This window comes from Fundulus heteroclitus, chromosome 12, assembly GCF_011125445.2.
Source record: "Fundulus heteroclitus isolate FHET01 chromosome 12, MU-UCD_Fhet_4.1, whole genome shotgun sequence".
In the NCBI taxonomy this organism is placed as follows: Eukaryota; Metazoa; Chordata; class Actinopteri; order Cyprinodontiformes; family Fundulidae; genus Fundulus; species Fundulus heteroclitus.
In genome coordinates this window covers 10,972,043-10,992,169 of record NC_046372.1, presented here as the reverse complement: position 1 = coordinate 10,992,169, position 20,127 = coordinate 10,972,043, and the positions used below count along the sequence as shown (strand labels likewise).

The following is a 20,127-nucleotide window of genomic DNA, read 5'->3' as shown; positions in this document are numbered from 1 at the left end:
TACAGTTAGTCGCAGTATAAGCTCAGCCAATCGTTATGTCTGGGAGAGAGACAGGGTTAAACACTGATCCACCTTTTGTTCAATAGTTAAATAGAGTAAAGGTGTCTCAAATCGCCAGCTGTGTTCTGTAATACATGTAGAATAATTCAGTCTAGGTTTGACTGGTCCCCATATTGTTCTTTTCATACGTTTCTCAGTCAAAGAAAGTCTAAATACTCACTTGTTTTGTTTCCACAGGTTTCATCCTGGGCTCATTCAATATAGACCACTACAAGTCAGGTTTTATCATTTAACTGTACTCTCCTCAGTACTTGAACGTGGCCAAACCAGCACAACAGAATAAGTGTCAGCCATCAAAAACTGCCTACAGCAGACGAACAATATCTGACTTTGCAAATAAATCCTGTAAATACCTGAAACATGCACCATCCTTCAGTGTAAATCTATGATACGACAGGTTTTCAGCAAACAGCTCTCTGGGAACTGCCTCGCTAGTCTTCAAAATACTAAAGCCACTATGGTCTATATTTTTCAAAGTTTCAATCGAACACAAAAGATACGTACAAGTGGTATCTTTGTGACAAGTTGTCCATGTAAAACCGCTTAAACATCTTGTTTAAACTGAGTCGGCTGAAAAGTGTGCTACGTAAAGCAAGCCGGTGTTCAAAAAAAAAAAGCAGAAAAATTTAATTGAAGAGTCCCTCAAGACACATTGACTGTCCTCTCTGATGTCTTTTTAAGTTAAATTCACGGAGTTAAACGCCTTACGAATGCTCGTAAATATTAAAGTAACACAAGTAGAAAGCTTTTTTATATACAATGCGGCATGTAATTTCACGTATGTAATTGGTTTTCATTAAACCCGTGCAGTGTATGAGGTGGTGACTATTACGGGAGACGAGAGAGGAGCCGGCACTGACGCCAACGTGTTCATCACTCTTTTTGGAGAGTATGGCATTACACCCAAATTACACCTGACCAGCAAGTACGTTCAGTTCAGACCATAACCAGATTCATGACCTCATCTATGCGTGTGATTAAGATTGTAAACAATGTATTCACAACAGATGCTCGATGAAGCAGCTTTTTTGAAGTTGAACTAAAACCTCATGTTTTTCCTCCCCTTTCACAGCACAGAGAAGAAGTATGTATTTTCTAATCTCTACGGAAAAGGTTATCTGTTTTGCATGAGTTTTATTCCGCTGGATGGCTTTTTCTTAAATATTTTACTTTATTTTTACCTTACTGTGATGTGAAGGCTTCTCTTCCTCTCTCTTAATAAAGCCTTTCCTGTTTGAAAGAACAATGGTTTAGAATTAGACTTTAAAGAGACTAAACGGTAAAAACATCGAAATGTTTTTTCCAGGAGTCGAACCGCGTTTGAAAGGTCCAAAACCGATGTGTTCAGGGTTAGAACTCACAATGTTGGGCACGTGAAAAAAATAAGGTAGGACAGATACCGTTGTTTCACTTTTTGTGGTAATTTTAAATAAACTAAAACCGTTTGACCAGGATTGGACTGAGATGGATTTAAGAGTTGATTACTTTGGTGGATGTTCTTCTCCTGATTGTCCAGGATCGAGCATGACAACACAGGCATGAGCGCCAGCTGGTTCCTGGACCGAGTGATCATCACGGATGTAATTCGCCCTCACCTGAGGTTTTACTTTGCTTGTAACAACTGGCTCAGCAGGGAGGAGGGAGATGGCCTCTACGCCAGAGACCTGCTGGCCAGCATGGACCAAATGGACATGCCCAAATGTAAGAACTGATTCATCACCAAAAAAAAGAGGTTTAGAGATTGTTCTTTAAAGTTCTTTGATTTGGTTTTGGTTTCCTAGATAATAAATACATCGTTAGCGTTTTCACTGCGGATATGAAAGGAAGCGGAACTGACGCGGATGTCTTCATCAATATTTTTGGCGAGTTTGGAGACACAGGTACCCAACATGCTACCGAACAAGTTACTTTTATTTAACACCAAACTGCACATTTTGATGCGCCAAATCTAGAAATCAGCTGGCAAAATGCGCTATATATATTTTTTTTCCTTCAGGGGAGCGTCGTCTTGACAGCGACAAAAATAACTTTGAAAAAGGCACAGAGGACAAGTTTACAATTGAGGCGCCAAACTTGGGCAAAATTAGGAAGATCACCATCGGCCACAACAACAAAGGCTCCTCAGCGGGATGGTTTGTTGATAAGGTGGGCAAGAGATGCATGCCTGTACAAATTCACAGTTATGCGGGTCATGGCAGCAGCAAACAGATTTGAAACAGAGGCAACTCATCTATAATCCATGTATCAACGATATGCATGGGTTATATTTTATCTCACAAGTTGCCGATAAAAGGTTCCAGTCAGAAAATCAACTGGAATGCACGTTGAAGTTAGTTTTTTCAGCGTCAAAAGTCTAAGTTTTAGTTTTTGAGTTCCCAGTTGGAAGAATCAACTAGAACAACGTCACTTTGTAAAGTGAAATAGTTTCAGAAAACTTCAACCTTAAAATCCATTAGGGCCGTGGGCATTACCACACTGCAACACAAGTTAAATATATGTTGGACTGTAAAACTTCTGGTGTCAGCAAAAATAAAATATTCTTGAGAGATATCTGTCTGATGAACAGAAAGCAAGTCCTGGCATTGATGGTCTCATTATTGGGTTCAGATTCAATGCAGCTAGTTTTAGACAAACTCAATGACAAAAAGTAGCTAAGCTTAAAATCGACTGATCTTACCAACCTGGTAATGGAATCCAAAATTAGTTTCAAAACTTTGTTGGGAAAGAAAACCCTTTTTCAATTATTTTAAAAGAACTCAAAACAAAAACAGACATGCTTAATTTGTTCTAAAAGAATATTCAGCCTTTCTGTTTTAATTTTACTCAGTACTCCTTCTTAGTTGTACTTAAGACACTGGAGCTCCTCATTTCCATTTCAATCTTCCTTATCTGGGTATCCCATCTCTGCTCTTGGGACGCCGTACAGTACAGAGTGCGCCTGTGAGAGATGAGTTCACTCAAAGCGACGCGTACACGGACACATACATGACACGCGTGTCGTCATCCTAGCCTCTGTGTAAAGGGAAACCATGCCTCATTAAGGGATAGCCTTACAACACACAGACAGATGAGTCTGTAGATTTGTTTGTTACTGCAGAGACAACTGAGGCTAAAGTCCAGTTGTGAAAGCAAATTTGCATACCAAGAGGAGTTTTTGATGCAGTTTTAGCAAAAAATAAAACAAAAAAAATGATCATCATCTGTTTATAATAATAATAATAATAATAATAATAACAAAAATAATAATAATAATAATAATAATAATAAAATATAATAATTTTTTTGCCGTGATCAAACTGAAATAACTTACCCCATCTCTTCACGATGGATTATGAGCAAATGCACGCATGGTCAGTATGAAACATCCTCAGGCCATTAAAGGTCCTTTAATGTGCAAAATTACAAAGCAGCAAACCAACCAGCAGCTTTATATCATGAAAAGAAAAAAAGTTTCTATGTGTGGATGAAACGATATGTTAATGACAAATTACATTCAACAAATTAAGAAAGGAACAAGTCCTTTTTCTATATTACAGCTATATGTAAATCTGCTGTTACAGTTTGAAGATATTTAAATTTCGCACTGAAGATAAAATCTTGACTAAAAATAACCTCAAAATGTGACATAAAATAAACACACAACACTTAAGGTAAATGTTAACTCTGCTTAATCAGGGAAACAATAAATATGGAGGGTGGTATAATTTCTGCAAAAGTCTCATCCAGAGGAATACATGATCTATACTGTTAGGGTGGGGGACATGCATTTTAAGGAAGGATGAGTTATGAATGTATTTTGCACTTAATACAGTAATGTGTGCAATGAAACTGTCATGGCATATTAAAGTGCAATAAAATGCAGCAGCCTAGTTTTTGTGCTTAACACTTGAGGGTCTCTTCTAGAAAGTACATGATTACAGTTGTGGCTCATAGTTTAAAATACTGAATCATTTTTGTTTTTTTCTGCAGGTGATTTTGGATGACATGGGAAACAAAATAGTGTATGAATTCCCCATTAATCGCTGGTTTGCCCTGGATGAGGATGACGGGAAGATTCAGCGGGACATTTTGGTCGGAGCCAACCAGCCAACAGGTGACGACGAAAACTGTTTTTTAAAACCGGGAAGGAGCGTACTCTGTGAAAGTAGCAGCACAGATAAAAAAAACAAACAAACACACTCTTTACCTCTTTCAAATTAATTTTTCAATTATCTTCTTTTCTTGATGTTTCTGCAATAGACAGCCGTACAATTTGCTCTTAACCAGCTTACGCGGCTGATATTTACATGTGAGGAGTCTTGTTCCTGCTCAGCTCCGTGAGACCTTGGGTGCAGTGAACCTGAGTGACTCACGGACCTTAGCTGTGATAAACGTAACAAGTAACTCAATCCCGCAGGTATCGTCTACAACGTTCAGATTGTGACGGGAAACATCCGAGGCGCAGGGACCAACTCCAAAATTCACATCGTGATGCACGGTACGAAGGGCCAGAAGAACAGTGGAAAGGTAAAGGCAAGAGAGACCGGCTGATGAACAAAACAGCAGTATTTACTTTTCATTCAAACAAAATAAAGAAATCAGACACTGCAGTGCTTTGCAAAAGCATCCCTTCCCCTTTAACATTTTGTCACATAACAACAAGCTTTGTATTGTATAGGGATTTTGTTTGATAGTCCAAGATGATGTTGTCTATATTTGTGAAGTAGAATCAAAATGATTCATACTTTTTTGAAATTTAAACAAATCTGTAAAGTGGGATGTGCACACGTGTTCAGCCCCTCATTATAGCTGCCAATCTGTGCACATCTAAAGAATGACATTTTTACCATTCTTCTTTGCAACATAGATCAAATTCAGTGAGATTGGAGGGATAGCATCTGTAAGGAGCAATTTTAAAGCGTCTCTCAGGTTCTCAGTAAGCTTCTTATCTGGACTTTGTAACACATATCCTGTAGTTCTGGTTGCTTGTTATGTTGTAAAGTGTGACACCCTCCAGTGTCAGATCTTATGCAATCTCTAACAGATTTTCTTGCAGAATAGCTCAGTATTCATCTTTAAACTCTTATATAATAGCGTCTCTCTGCACGGTGCGGCCACCATATTTTACCACGGGAACGCTGGGCCAAGAGGTGATGTGCAGCATTAGCTTTCGACCACACAGGTTGTTTTACGTCTGGTGGCAATTTTGGTCTCATCTGACCAAAGCGCGTTTGCTGTGACGCCTACATGGCCTTGGGCAAACTGCAGAGCACACTTTGTTCTGGCCTTCTTTGAGCAACACCGTCCCTCCTGCCAGTTTTCCGTAAAAGTCAGAATTATCGAGTGCACAACTAGTACTTGTCCTGTCGACAAATTATCCCACCAACTGTGGTTTTATGTTGGTCTGTCACATAAGAACCCAATATAAATATATTGACGTTTGTAAAAGCAAAGTTTGCCCTTTAGCTGTGCAGCGCCTGATTCAGCCATTGCTGGGTAGAAGATGCGCAGAGTGCCTTGATGTTATTGAACACTGACGTTTGTAGCAGTAATAAGACCAAATCTGCTAAGGTTCAGGTGGTGCGGATACTTTTTGAAGCCATTTACATATTAAAGATGTTAAAGCAGATATCTTTACAGATAACAATATTGCACAGACCCTACTTGCTACACTTTGCAATGCTTATTTTCCTCCCAATGAATCGGGATTTGATTGAAAGGTCAAATCCGCTGCCTTTTTTCCGCAGGTGTTTCTCGAAGGGGGAAAATTCGAGCGCGGTTTGACAGACATCTTCAACGTTGAGATCGCTGCGCTCCTCAGTCCTCTCAGCAGGGTTACGATTGGACACGACAATGACGGAGTCAGCGCCGGTTGGTACTGCGAGAAGGTAAAGCAGGCACTCACACGCAGGGAGGACAGATGACAGATTGCTGCGAACTACCTCAGCTCAACCAAGTGTTTCCGCAGGTTGTTGTGTACTGTCCTTTCACGGGGATAGAGCAGACCTTCCCGTGTGGTAAATGGCTCGATGAGAAGGAGGGAGACGGGCTGATAGAAAGAGAGCTGTATGAGATGGTCTCTCTCAGGCAAAGGAGGCAGAAAAGTGAGTTTAATGGGAATTATTAGAGCTTGTCCACAGTGGTCTTATCACATTTAGTAGTGTGGACAAATGATTTCTTCCTCGTTTCTTTGTTATTTGCCTTCAAGCGGCCTGGTTTTATTGAGATATTTTAAAATCCTTTTGATCAACATTTGTTTTATTCTTTCAGAAGATTTTTTTAAACTATTGGACTTCAGCTGCTTCTTTTGGTTATTTTGCCTCCAAAAGTGGTCTGTTTCAAAGCATTTTACATTTGTCTAAGTCATTTAACTCTGACTCATAAATTATCCATTCAAGAAGTGCCTTCTTTACTCAAGAGATTTACTAAATTTGTGTCAACACACAGCAGACATCTTAGCAGGTTAGCAATTTTAAAGGGAATATATCATATTTATTTACAGTTTCTCCTTTTAAGTTGTGTTCAGCTGTGTTTATGTTTTTTACATATCCAAAATCAGAAAGTAGGTAAAGAAAAGGTAGGGTAAAAAAAGGAAGGGGAGGCAGTCGAGAATGTTGCGAAAGCAGGAAGAGCATCTATGTGACAGCAAACACGAGGCATAACACAGTGGCCACCAAAGAGAATAGCACAGATGGCAAAGGCTCCACCTCCATTACAAGTTAAAAAAGGCGAAGATTCACATGTTGATTCACGTGTCCAGCCAATAGCAGAAAGGCAGCAGAAAGCTCCTAAATATCTGACATGATTAAATATATGATAAAGCTGGACATAAAACAAGTGGAAAGAGTTCAAAGGAGAAAAATCTTCAAAGAGCATAGAGCTATGACTAAAAGAAGTTGCGATGTGTGGTTCTGTACACTTGAGGCAAGATTTAACTAGTTTTAGACCATATGAAACCATATTTTTTAGAATATCAGTGCTATGTCTTTCAAAAACTAGGTCACATGATATAAAAGCAATGCTTTACTTGCTAAACATGGTTCGGTACATATTTTAACATTATGCATTTGGCAGACGCTTTTATCCAAAGCAGCTTACAAATGAGGATATGACACTACAGTTTGTATCGATTTCTTTCACCTTACCTTGCAAAATGAGTTTTTCATCTCTGTAGGGCTTCATGGTCTCTCAGTCACCCTGTTTCCCAGCTGGGAGTTGTCCACAGCTCTCATTTCAGCTGTGGAGCCTCTGCCTTCAGAGGATATTTTAACAAGCCAAAATCGCCCCGATGTGTTTTGGAAAACTCTCGACTTATACTTGCGCTGGAAGCGTTGAGTTCATGTGTTTTACCTCTTTCCAGGCAGCGCAGGTGAAAAAAAGAAGCTATGCGCTCTTCAATCACAGCAACAAACTCCAGATGGTTTCTGGAATCCTAAATTTCAGGATTCATAATTGAGACTAAACAGTAGTTATATATGGGCCAGAATGAAATTATCCTTTGAATATAAAAAAAATGTTTCACAGAAAAAAAAATGCATAGCATGACTAAGTACTTTTATTAAAAACAGAACAAAACAGTTATTCTACTTATTAAAAGAACAACATTTGGATGATTACGGTTCTGAAAAAGCATTTATTATACAAATTGAATTTAGTCATACTTTTCAAGTGGTTATTCCCAAGAATTTAGTAGCTTTTTACACCATGACCGTCTGAGTTTTTCTCAACCTCCTTCTTTTTGCTCCTGCTGGTTGTAATTCACTTTAATTCTTAGAGACACAGTCATTTGAAACCTAAATTTCCTGGATCCCTAAAAACGTTCAATTTCATCATTCCTAAATTTTCCACACTCAGATTTTCTTCCCTTATTGACAGTTTTTATAGCGTCCTGGACATCTGAGTATAAAACATTTACCCCAGCTTTCCCAGCTCTTCAAACAACACAATGCTAAGTTGGGTTCTATACAGTAAAGGTTTGTTTCACAGCTTTTTGAAATCTGTGATAAGTTAGATCTGCTGTGTTTCAAAATTTGTAACCACCTAGATTTGTATGAAACTTGAAGATTTGTATCTGGACTCAGTTATCCAACACTAAATACAGATTCTTGGACGCTTTGAATCACAGATTCAATGTAAAACCCTCACCTAGGAGGGTGTAGTGACCAAAAAAGCAGCAGAATGGTCCTTTTAAAACTTTTTAATTAACATGTTTATCTGTGGCTTGCGTCAGTAATTCAAAGAATAAAATGATTAATGAGACTCTGATGTAGCAGATCAAAGAGACAGAAAAGAGGTGTAGTGATGGCGCTGAGAAAGGACAGATAACCGAGTCCCGACCCATGGCTCTATGCCACACATCTTTCCCCTCTTTTTCAAATCCATTTTCTGTCAGCTTTTTGTCAAACGAAGGCCACTATTGCCGAAAAGATCCATCTACAATGTTCCTATTTTTAAGGAATTTCAGTAACGCAGTAAAGAATTATATATGGTAACAACAATTTTTCAATACTACATTTTCCCTCTCCCTTATTTAGTCTTGGAAAATGATAAACTCAAGTTTGATATTTTCCAAATTTTCCATGAACCCTGTATTTTAGAGACGTTTTATTTTTATTTTTACACAATGATGTCTGTTGCTAAATGAAAGTGCCTTTCAGGCTTTGTCTTTTTCAGTTCTTTATTAAATCCTTTTTTTTAACCGCAATCCCTGCAATTCTAGCAAAGACTTATTTCCACGCATATTTATTTTCTTTAACTAAAACAATAATTTGATTTGTCGGTCCTCAGAGCATCCCTGGTCCTTGTGGATTTGGACTTCGGACATGCCCAGTGCTGGCACCGATGCAGACATCTCCTTTCAGGTTTACGGAGAGAAGGGCAAATCAGACGAGATCCGGCTGGACAACAAGTCTGACAACTTTGAACAGGGTCAGGTTGACAAGTTCATGGTAAGTTTTAGATAGTTTGAACAAATACAGATTTAAAATCTGCAACACAGGTGACAGATACCATTTTTGTTCTACAGGTTGAGCTGCCGGATCTGGGGAAATTGACCAAACTTCGTATCTGGCATGAGAAGAGAAATCCTTTTGCCGGATGGCATCTGAGCAAGGTGACATTTCTGAAATCTTATTATCCAGTTTATTTTATGCCATTTCTGCACATAAATTTGTGATTAATATTTTGTTTTTGTGTTTGTGAGCCCAAGATTTTTTTGCTTTACTCCATATCTTCTAAGCAATTAGCAATAAAGCGTATTGTACCTTAAAAGATGCCCAAAGGCCAAAGCCTTTTTCATTTATTGCTTTTATTATTTCCACATTACTCTACTGTTTAGTTGATATATCAGCAGCTCCTCACAAAGCTGATTTCTTATAGGCGACTTTGATGAAGACATTAACAAAGGAAAAGTACACGTTTCCATGTGAGAGGTGGCTGGACATCAACGAAGACGACAACGAAGTTGTGAGGGAGCTTCCTGCCTGTGGAGAGCTGATTGCTGAGCCACTACCCGGCACGTCTTTACACAAATACAATCAGATACATTAAAAAAAAAGCCTGTTTATAAAGATTTCTTTTAATGATCATCAGTGATGTTGTTCTGTTCTGCAGTGATTAAATACCGGCTGACAGTCTGCACGGGTAATGTCGGTGGCAGCGGCACGGATGCATCCATATTCATCAACCTGATTGGAGACCAGGGGGACACAGGAGAGCGGCAGCTCATCAACTGCAAAAACAACGTCAACAAGTTTGAGAAAGGAAATGTGGGTTCATTCTGCAAATCATCTTAAAATTGAACCATTATGAAGTCTGAAACAATCTGCCCACCAGGGTCAGCAATTAAGCTTGAATTAGGGGTCTGCAACCTGCGGTTCTGGAGCCGCGTGTGGGTTAGGGTTAGTTAACAATTATGGTCAAACATTATGTTAAATTGAGCAGCGTTTCTTGACATTAATTTTAAGAAAGCAATGGTTGAGGTGGGTTTTCTATACACTTTGGTTCAATATCTGCATGGAAAATTCACGAGAGACTAGAGATTGTTTTTCATTAGGCTGCTAAACTACAAGCTTCTCTTCATTTTCCATTAAAATAGAATTTTCCATTCCATAAATTGCACGTGTCCATTTTCTAACACGCGTATCCCTATTGGGGTCGCGAGGGGTGCTGGTGCCAATCTTCAGCTGTCAATGTGCTACCCACTCAGCAGCCATAATCAGATCAATTGATTGTAATTTTGATGTCAAAGTTATTCAACAAGAACAAATAAGTTGAATAGAATAAGTTTTACATGGTAAACGCAAGCTCTTAATAGTTCAGCATTTCAACAGCTTGCAGTGGGTACTTTTTTCAAGCCTGGTTGATCTGACTTTTTCCTAAAAGTTAAATTGTCATTGTTCTAAAAAAAATGGCCAAATAAAAATACAACTTTGTTTTTTTTTTATTTAGCCATAAAACACATATAAATCAACTGTCAGGGTCGTAACAGTATACAAAGTTCTTACCAACAATGTTCGGCACAGCCCTTTCTGTCTGGCCTGCATGAATACCAAAAAACATACATGCAGAAATTTTAAGTGTGCAACCCTGCGGTCCACTGTGCAACTTTCCAAAATCACACCAAAACAAACCAAGTAGGAATGTCAACCATCTTACACCACTGGTCATTGTACATTAAAATTGCTCATTGCATTCAAATGGCTGCTGGTCCTTTTCTTACACGAACCACAGAAACATGAATTACCAGTTGCCAGAAGCGTCTGTCCCATTCTGTTGCTGTAGCTCTATTGCATAAGTGTTGGTTAAAAATAAATAAATAAGTAAAGCCCACTCACAATTTGTTGCTGTCGTGTTGTCGTTCCAGATGGACGAGTTTATCATCGAGGCGGTGACCATCGGGCAGATCCGCAGGTTGAGGATTGGACATGACGGGAAAGGTGGCGGCTGCGGCTGGTTTCTCGACAAAGTCATAGTAAGACAAGAAGGAAAGGCAGAAGCCCAAGCTGTGGAGTTCCCCTGCAACAGGTAATACTTTTTCACATGTTGTCAGGTTACAACCACAGGCTTCTGTGTATTTTACTGGGATTTTACATGATACACCAACACAAAGTAGTAAAAAATCGTTAAGTGGAAGAAACCTGATACATAGTTTTCACATTATTTTGCAACATATGATGAATTTATATTCAGTCTCGCATTATTAGCCAGTCCCTGACATCACAACCACTTTTGGAATATGTCCTCACTGGTTTCCACATTTAGACGTCAAAGTGTTTGCAAATACTTCTGTGCAAAATCTGTTAATTTAGAGTGAATGCAGTGTCTGTGAACAACAATTTATTCATTTTGCGCGGGACTTTCACTAGGCCGTTCTAACACATTACTGTGAGAATTTATTAACTATTTATTTATTAAATAACCAAAAAAATAATTAGCAGTTTTATCTATTAAGCAGATCTTAGATAAAACAGTTCTTGTTTATTTAAATATGACACATACAATAGATCTAAATAATAGAAATTAGCATGTAAATTACGTTTCGCTTCCTCTCCAGGAAGCTTTCTTAATTCAAAACGTCTGGAGTAATTACTCCAGACTTTTTGAATTGAGAAAGCTTCCTGGAGAGGAAGCGAAACGTCTTCAACTACGGAAAACAAGTCCAGTTGCTTTGTTTTTTACTTTTTTTGGATTGACCATGACCTGGATGACTGAGAACCTTCACCAGCATATTCCCCAGGACTTCGTCCCTGACCTGTCTGCTGTGTTCCTTCCTGATCCTGTTAACAGACCTATGAGGCATTTAGAGAACAACTTTATTTATGCCGAAATGGCACACAATCGCTTAATTCATTATTTGCTAGACTTCTTTAGGTAGTTACTTAAATTGTGTTTTTATGTATGGGTAGCAGAGTAAAGGAGAAGGTGACCCTATTGCAAGCCACCGTTTTTAGATTATTTTGTGATGGTCTGTCACATAAAATACAAACAAAATATGTTCTGGTTTCTGGTTGTAATGTGACAACATGTGTAAAAGTTTAAGGGATTTAAGTGTTTGTATGAGCTTGACATCAGGGACATGCATTTCTGATAATATGGATTCCAGACTAAGCCTGAGGACACATAAGATGCAGTATGAAGCCCATGCTTTGGGATTTGAGATCTTATTTTGATGCTGGAAAAACAAATCTTTATTCCGTATTTATCTGCTGTACCGACTTCTGCTCTGAAGGGGATTGTCATCCATCAAATTAACATAGTAATGAATTGAGGACAAATTAAAACAATAGAGATTCTTTTTTTTTTTTTTAAGTGATAAATTTGACTTTATCCTACCATATGAGTATTTGAAGGCCCAAGATGTGCCAGGAAACTTTAGTGACACATGACAGGTCGGGCACAAAGATTGATGCTGCTGACGTCAAATTCTGACAAGACCATGTGTGACACGTCTGAGCAGAAGTGGAGAAGCTGGTCGTGTTGACAAAGCCCATCCAGACAATCTACTTATTTATTTAACTTTTAACCATGCTGGAAAACCCTCACTATCAAAATACAGCAGTAAAATATAGCATCACAAAAGTGACCTTGGTTTAAATGTTTCATTTTCCCATTTGATGCTTTTAACAGCTATTGCTCCTGATGTGTGTTTGCATCATTTCTTGCATTAATCTACCTCCTTTTGAGTCTCTGATAATCACGTTAATAAGCAGCTGTTGCTAATGCAACGTTCTATGCGCACAACAGGCAGTCATTACAAACTGAGGAGGGACGTTTCATTCCCTGTATGTGCTGGTTTGTAGGTGGCTGGACCGCAACGAGGATGATGGACAGATCACCAGAGAGTTGGTGCCATTCTCAGACGGACAGCGTCTGTACAGTAAGTGGGAGAAGGCCGCACGTTCGGTCAGCATGTCATCGTCTCGCTGAAATTCACATGGGCGCCGTGTGTCAGATATCAGCTATCAGATCGCGGTGAAGACGGGCGACATTCCCGGTGGAAGCTCCGACTCCAACGTGTTTGTCAAGCTTTACGGAGAGAAGGGCGACACCAGCAAGATGCTCCTGGTGGTTTCCACCAACAACCTGGGGAACTACTTTGAGACGGGCCGCATCGACATCTTCACAGTGGAATCCTTTGATATTGGACAGGTTCTCCCATTTAGTCCTGATGAAAGTTATGCTCTTGTGACACTTTGTAGCCTGAGATGCAATGTTTTTAGCCTGAAATAACTCTGACTTTGTGGTGCCTTTGTGGTACCTTAATGTACCGACATGGTGCAACCTGTTAAACCCGGTCCAAATTTTCTTGGTCAATTTCAGATTAACCGTCTCCTGATCGGTCACACTAATAAAGGCATGCGTGCAGGTTGGTTCCTGGACAGCGTTCAGATTATGGTTCCAGTCCACGGGAAGAACTACATGTTCCCCAGTCACCGCTGGCTGTGCAAAGACGAGGCTGACGGGAAAACCGAGGTGGAGATCTACCCAAGCGAGATCATCGAGATGGAACTATGTAGGTGATAAACTCACCCACTCATGTTTTGTAATGAAAGAAAATAACATTATTTACCTGCAGGAGGGCGCTTTTGATTACATAAAGCACAGGACAAATATAATTACTCAGAACTACTCAGTGGTTTCTTTTTCATTACGTTTCATCAGAGTGCAAACAGTACAGCCTCACCAAAACCCTGGACCAACACTGGGTGAACTCAGTCATTAAAACTTCCACAATATTCCTATAATGTGTCAGCTGCAATGTGCACAGCTTTATCCTTTCATTTATTGAAGTGCTATATAATTGATTATCAGAACTAAGTTATAAAAAGACTCTTCTGTGTCAAACACACACTCTTTACGCATTTATTACACATGAATGTATGAATGTAATGCCAACAGGAACTTTATTACTGACCTAAACTCGTGTGCTTGTGATTTCTAGTGATGAATTATGAGGTGACAGTAGTAACCGGAGATGTGATGTTTGCCGGCACCAACGCCAGAGTCTTCATCCAGATTTATGGGGAGAAGGGCAAGACGGAAATTATCGCTCTTGAAAACAGGTCCAACAACTTTGAACGCAACAAAACAGAAATATTTAAGGTACTAGATTTGTATCTTATCTTTTCTGTCTCTGGAGGCATTTTTTGATAACAAGATAAGACAGATTTACATTTAATGAAGAAGCCTGTGCAAATTCTCAGTTATCCAGGTCATCGCAGCTTAAATTGGAGGCAACCGCGATTGAGCTTAAGTGCGAGCCACCAGAACTGTAAAAGGCTCCTGGATGGGCGTAGAAACTTTTTCAGAAAAAATGAGCTAAAGTCAGGTTGCCTCCGATTTAAGCCTGTTTGCTGAATTTAATGAAGAAACTTTCCAACTTTTTTAACAGTTTGAGGCCAAAGACGTGGGAAAGATCTTCAAGATACGCATCGGTCACGACGGCTCTGGCGTTGGATCTGGCTGGTTCCTGGAGGCAGTCGACGTGAAACATCTGATAATGGCTCTGGTGCCGAAAGAAAAGAAAAAAGACGACAAGAAGAAGAAGAAGAAAAAGAAGAAAGGCGAGGAGGATGAAGATGAAGATGGAGGAGAGGAGATGCAGGAGGTGGTTCTTACGTACCATTTTCCCTGCTCTCGCTGGCTGAGCAGCGGTGAGGAGGACGGAGAGCTTGTGGTGGAGCTGCTGCCTGAAGATGCAGAAGAGGACCTAGAAGGTATGAAACAGACATAAAAGTAGAAAGAGAGAGGAGACGGACATCGGGATGGTAAGCTTAAAACTTTGACGTTCATGTTGGCCTCCTCCGTGGCACCCCCAGAAACATGACATGACCACCACCGTCTTCTTACAGAGGTTTAGTTCATGCTGGAAACAGCGAGGGGCTCTCCCGTGCTCCATCACGGCTGCAGTGACATCTCGGTGCACCCGAGATTACCCCTCCAAGAATCTGCACCGACCATCCAGATTCTTAACCTGACGCAGCCAGATAGATTTGCTTCGCATATCCATCTGGAAACCTTCCGTTGAAGTAATTTTGGGAAGGGGCGAAAATACTGGTTAGCTGATTGGCCTATGTTGGTGATAGACAAGCCAAATAAACCAATCAGATCAACGAAGCATATGACGTACTCGAAAACACAACCACAAGCCAAGCTACTCTTGCTGCTGCAGGTAAAGGGTCGTTAGCTCAGCAAAGAAATACTCTGTAATTCCGATAAAACTTGCTCGATAGCCACGCTAACGCTAGTTTCATCGGCTGAAACCGCCATGTTCTTTAGACTGAACTGTCGCGCTTCTCGTTGCGTCACACCTCAACCCGCCTCAAAGCCAACGCTGATTGGACGTTCGTTTGGTGAACGGCTCCAAATTTTCTTTAACAGAGAGTAGCCAGACTGATCTGCGAGTGAAACCTTGAAAGCTCGCGAGATCAGGATGGTCTCACGAGGCTCACTGGCAGACGTTTTAAATGTTGTGGTGCAAACTGCATTAATAATGCCTGTCCTTTGTTGCACACACGTTATCCTCAAATTCTGTTCATACACTAAACATCTAGACACTGTGACTTCCTTCTTAGCAAATAATGCAGGCATCTGAGGTGAAATCTACCATTGCCGCTCCTAATTAAAATCTTCTGCACTTGCAAAAAAACAATTAGTGTGTTCACTGAAAACTCTATTTCTCAACCTATTTGTTCTAAACTCAACCTATTTGTAGGATTTGCTTTGCTCCCGGCGAGCACTGCTTTTGTCACAGTTGAGAAAACCGATACGTTCCTCATAATCAGGTATTCAAATGAACTGTTGCAGCAATAAAGCAAGAATCCAAAAGTGCTTTGATTCTTCTTCTTTTTCTTTTTTTTACTGAGCAGCCAGCTACTTTCATTATTCTCTTTATTGTGCAGCTGCTGGCTTTTATCAAGTCTTCAGTGAAGTCAAGAAACCAAAATGATCAACAGCTGCACCAACTGTGACTCAAGCATGGCAAAAATTAGAATGCGTACAATAAACAGAATCTAAAATCGAAAGCTTCACGCTGTTAAGTTTATTTCACTTACAGTAGAGTTTAAACACAGCCAATCTGTTACAAGTAAAATAAACACATTTTTCATATTAAATATTAAAAGAGCATTATTGTCAGAACTTCAAAAGAGAAAGCATTTTCTTTACAAAGTTACCAGCTTTTATAAAATGCTTCTAACATCTGCTTTAAAGATGTTGATTTTCTTTTTTTTTTTGCCTCATATGTATTATTTATAGCATTTAGGAGCACATTTGCATCTTGAACCGATGGTGTGATTTTGCACAGTTTGATTTGACACAGTATCCTGGCCAACATATGCGACAGTTTCCAGAAGGTGTGAATAATTCATCCCTTGCTTTGTCTGACAGTCAACACCTATGAAGTGTGTGTCTTCACGGGTGACATGATGGGAGCAGGGACGGATGCCAACGTCTATATTAATATTTATGGGGAAAATGGAGACACCGGTGAACGCTCCCTCAGTAATTCTGACAACCTCAACAAATTTGAGCGAGGGCAGGTAAGATAGGTTCAACAAAGCTTGACCTCCTATTTTTCTTAACTTTAGACATATATCTCCAAAGTTTTCTTTCTCAGCCCGATAATCCAGTGCCATCATTGTAGCTCATAATCAGGGCCGGATTATCCATAAGGCTCAGTGGGCCAGTGCCCAGGGGCACCAACCATGGGGGAGGGGGGGGGGGGGGGGGGGGGGGGCAATGACACATGCTATAAAAATATATTTTTCATAAATTGTTATATTATTTACTTGAAATTGTTGAAAGACCATGCATTATTCGTTTTGTGAACACTGATATCACAATAATAAAAAATGATAAATAAATCAAGATTTTTTTGATTTCAACTTTTTAAAATGAGATATTTGAATATTGTTCACTGCTCATATGCCTACATGTAGTTGTGTAAGTTAGTAAATTACATTACAGAAGTCCCCTTGATTATGTCTGATGTTTTTGACCGGAGGACAGCACGGGTAAGGGGGGGGGGGGGGGGGGGCTTTGAGGTATAGTGCCCAGGGGCACCACATTGTCTTAATACGGGCCTGCTCACAATAGTTACGTTCATTTCCATGACCAAAATTTAAAAATATGTTTTACAAAAGTGGTAAATTAAAAAAAGGGGAACGCAGGGCAGCAAAACGTTGCAGAACATTATATTTTTAGCTCTGATTGAGGGGGGTCGATGCATAACGCAAGACCTGACCAGGACAAAAGCATTTGGAAAGACGTTGCAATTTTATGTTACGGTTCTGACCAGCTTTGTTATGTTGATGTGTGCAGCAGCAACTGGCTGGTGCCAACAATTATGAGACCAGAATAGCTCAACTTTATTTGGATAGGAGTGACATTTGCACAAGAACTACTGTATACATAACCCATCGACATAAAGAGTCCACATTTTGCATTTTATTACTTTATGCTAACAGACAACACCTTCAGTTGACCTAATGGACTGGTTGTTTGCAATAGTGTTGTGTTGTCTTCCCTAAGATCTGAGTTGTTCTCTCTTTTAAATCTAAGTTTCCAATTGTCAGTGTCTGTTTTTGTGGGTGAGGTGAAATCCATCCTCTTTATCTGTTTAATTCCAGAGAGCTCAGCCATGTTTGCTGAATGAATTATCTTTGACCAGAAGAACTCCCTACATCCTTTTTCTCTGTCGCCAATTAGTGTTTTCTAATCAATTTCAAAATATTCCCATTAGAAAGGTCATATTTGTCAAGAAATCAGTCTGTTGAGTGATTATCATAAGAGATTTGGTGGATATGGTTCATAGACGTGTGATATTCCTTATATGGCAGCGATTACCTGTTTTAGTGGACACAACTGAAAGGTATGTTCTTGTTTCAGAAAAGCTTGTTTTAACATTGAAAATCAATGAAAAGGCAGATTGTGATTTACTTATGTTTCCTGTTTTAACATTTCTAGGCTCTAAATATGAGTGTAGACCTATTTTGCACTTTAATAAACACTATTTGAAGCATGAGACTTCATCGTGGTTCATATAGGTATTTATTCATATCACACCATTTGACAATTCAAAATCACTCTCATTAGTTTTTTTAATCAGGGCTCCACCAGTTTTAATTACCTGACAACAGCCAGCTGCATGTATCGCTCCGCCTAGCTGGAGCTAGGCGGAGCGATACATGCAGCTGGCTGTTGTCAGGTTACAGTTTTAATACAACCGCTAAAAGAAATAAACCTGCTTTTATTGGAAAACCCAATGACTTCCTGACAACTTATTCCTTACGCTGAGGTGTGGGTGGGAGTTTATTCTGCTAGGATTACACGATCTCCTGCAGGCAGACCAGCTGTGACTGAGAGGAGCTCGGAGGAGTCCTCCATGTCATTGAACCTGTCCTACTTTTACTCCCCACTTCATCCACACTTATGAATTATTCATCTCTATGTTACAGCTGGTGACAAACGCACTGAGTTCAGTTTGTTTCTATCCCACAAATCAAACAGGAATAACCTATTGTCACTGCCAGTCTACACAGATCCTTGACAGAAACCAGTTAGTAAAATACGGTTGACGACATTTTTTTTTCTTTAATGTCAAGCTTGTGACGATTATAACCCGTGAAACCAGAACCATGTGTGTTAAATTGTGTTTTTGTAAACCACAAAAAAGATACTCAACACATGTTTGATCAAACTATCAACAGGGGGGAATTATACAAGAAATTTAAGGTGAGACCATGTAAGTTTTTAAACAAAAAAAGCATTCATGATGTAATGTCTGGCTGTAAAGCACATGGGTAACTTACACAAGGGTCTATTAATTATGGAGGATGTGTAGGTGTCTAAGAACATCCACTGCCACCTAGACAATGTATTTGCATGCAGAGGCCTTGGCTGTTTCACCAAACCAAGGCCAAACAGGAATCTGCATTTATTAGGACAGTTTTGGGGTGTACTACGGGTTATGGTGTCAAAATAGCCTGCATTCAATTCAGACATCTCACAAGATGGAAAAACAAATCCAGGCTCTGAACTGCTGAGCATCTGATATCTGTGGTTTACACTTTCAGTGCATCCAATGTCTTCTGCAGTATAACTATGGCGGAGTGCCCACCATAGTTATTGGTGTTGGGAGTATGTGAGAAGAACCCATAAAAATAAATTAGACTTTTATTGCAGCAGCTTCCTTTTAATTTGACTACATACAAATTTAAAAAGTTACATTTTGAAAAATAGAGACATATAGACAACAGACGCACACACATGGGACAGACAGCGATGCAGCCACACACTATTTTTAGGGTACCCAAATTACTTAACAGTCATGTCCCTGGACTGGCGGAGGAAGCTGGAGTACCCAGAGAGAACGGATGCATGTGCAGGGAAAACATGGAAATGCCATGCAGAGAGACGCCAAGATGGAATTTGAACCCCAGACCTCCTTGCTGCAAGGCAACACCACTTTCCAGTGTGCAGCTCTGTATTAAACTTCTATTAAATATAATTTCACACAGAGGTCCATTTCTTTTTCCACTCCTCTAAATAGCAAAGCGAAAAGAACGTCATTCAAGTAAGGCAGCTGTCTGTTGTTATTTTTCAAGTCAGGAAACAGCTTCAACAAAATAGTTGCTGGTCTGAACTTGTCAACACCTACTATGAGAGCAACAATTAAACATGTTTAAACAATTTGAACTGTGAAAAACTAGGCTGGGGGAGAGCCTGAGCTTATACTGGCACCCCATCACAGTGAGAATGGCGAGGAAAGTTAAAATATCTTACTGGGCCCCAGGGAAGACCCAGAACTTTCTGGAGGGATTATATATCTCCACTGTCTGGTGAACACCTTGAAATTCCCCAGAATGAGCCGTAGGGTATCGCTTGGCGATGCATTCCCTTCTGGTTTACCCCACAACCCAATCTTGGATGAGCAGAAGATAATACATGGATGGATTAAGAAAAAAAACTCAAATGGTGTCATTTGTTGAAGCGATACCTTCTTTGCTCATGTATTTCACAAATTGCTGTACTCAGCCCAAAGCGTTTTCCCATGTTCTTCACTTCCACCTCACAAACTAGGAGTGA

At 39.8% G+C, this 20,127-nt stretch overlaps 1 protein-coding gene across 2 annotated transcripts in view; it reads left to right on the top strand.

Moving 5' to 3' along the window:
* Positions 1–20,127, top strand: part of loxhd1b (lipoxygenase homology domains 1b) — a 40,637-nt gene that overhangs the window by 2,836 nt on the left and 17,674 nt on the right. Inside the window, exons 2-22 of one of the 2 annotated variants that reach the window (XM_012870055.3) lie at positions 871–985; positions 1,133–1,144; positions 1,367–1,447; positions 1,577–1,761; positions 1,842–1,940; positions 2,057–2,205; positions 4,030–4,153; positions 4,457–4,566; positions 5,787–5,927; positions 6,008–6,143; positions 8,827–8,987; positions 9,065–9,151; positions 9,418–9,553; positions 9,652–9,806; positions 10,904–11,064; positions 12,840–12,916; positions 12,992–13,188; positions 13,360–13,552; positions 13,982–14,142; positions 14,432–14,756; positions 16,429–16,580. In XM_012870055.3, coding sequence (XP_012725509.2) covers positions 871–985; positions 1,133–1,144; positions 1,367–1,447; positions 1,577–1,761; positions 1,842–1,940; positions 2,057–2,205; positions 4,030–4,153; positions 4,457–4,566; positions 5,787–5,927; positions 6,008–6,143; positions 8,827–8,987; positions 9,065–9,151; positions 9,418–9,553; positions 9,652–9,806; positions 10,904–11,064; positions 12,840–12,916; positions 12,992–13,188; positions 13,360–13,552; positions 13,982–14,142; positions 14,432–14,756; positions 16,429–16,580 — 2,957 coding nt within the window. Of the gene's footprint in view, positions 1–870; positions 986–1,132; positions 1,145–1,366; positions 1,448–1,576; positions 1,762–1,841; positions 1,941–2,056; positions 2,206–4,029; positions 4,154–4,456; positions 4,567–5,786; positions 5,928–6,007; positions 6,144–8,826; positions 8,988–9,064; positions 9,152–9,417; positions 9,554–9,651; positions 9,807–10,903; positions 11,065–12,839; positions 12,917–12,991; positions 13,189–13,359; positions 13,553–13,981; positions 14,143–14,431; positions 14,757–16,428; positions 16,581–20,127 lie in introns of those variants that run through there. The other variant, XM_036143913.1, reaches the window with a different exon arrangement.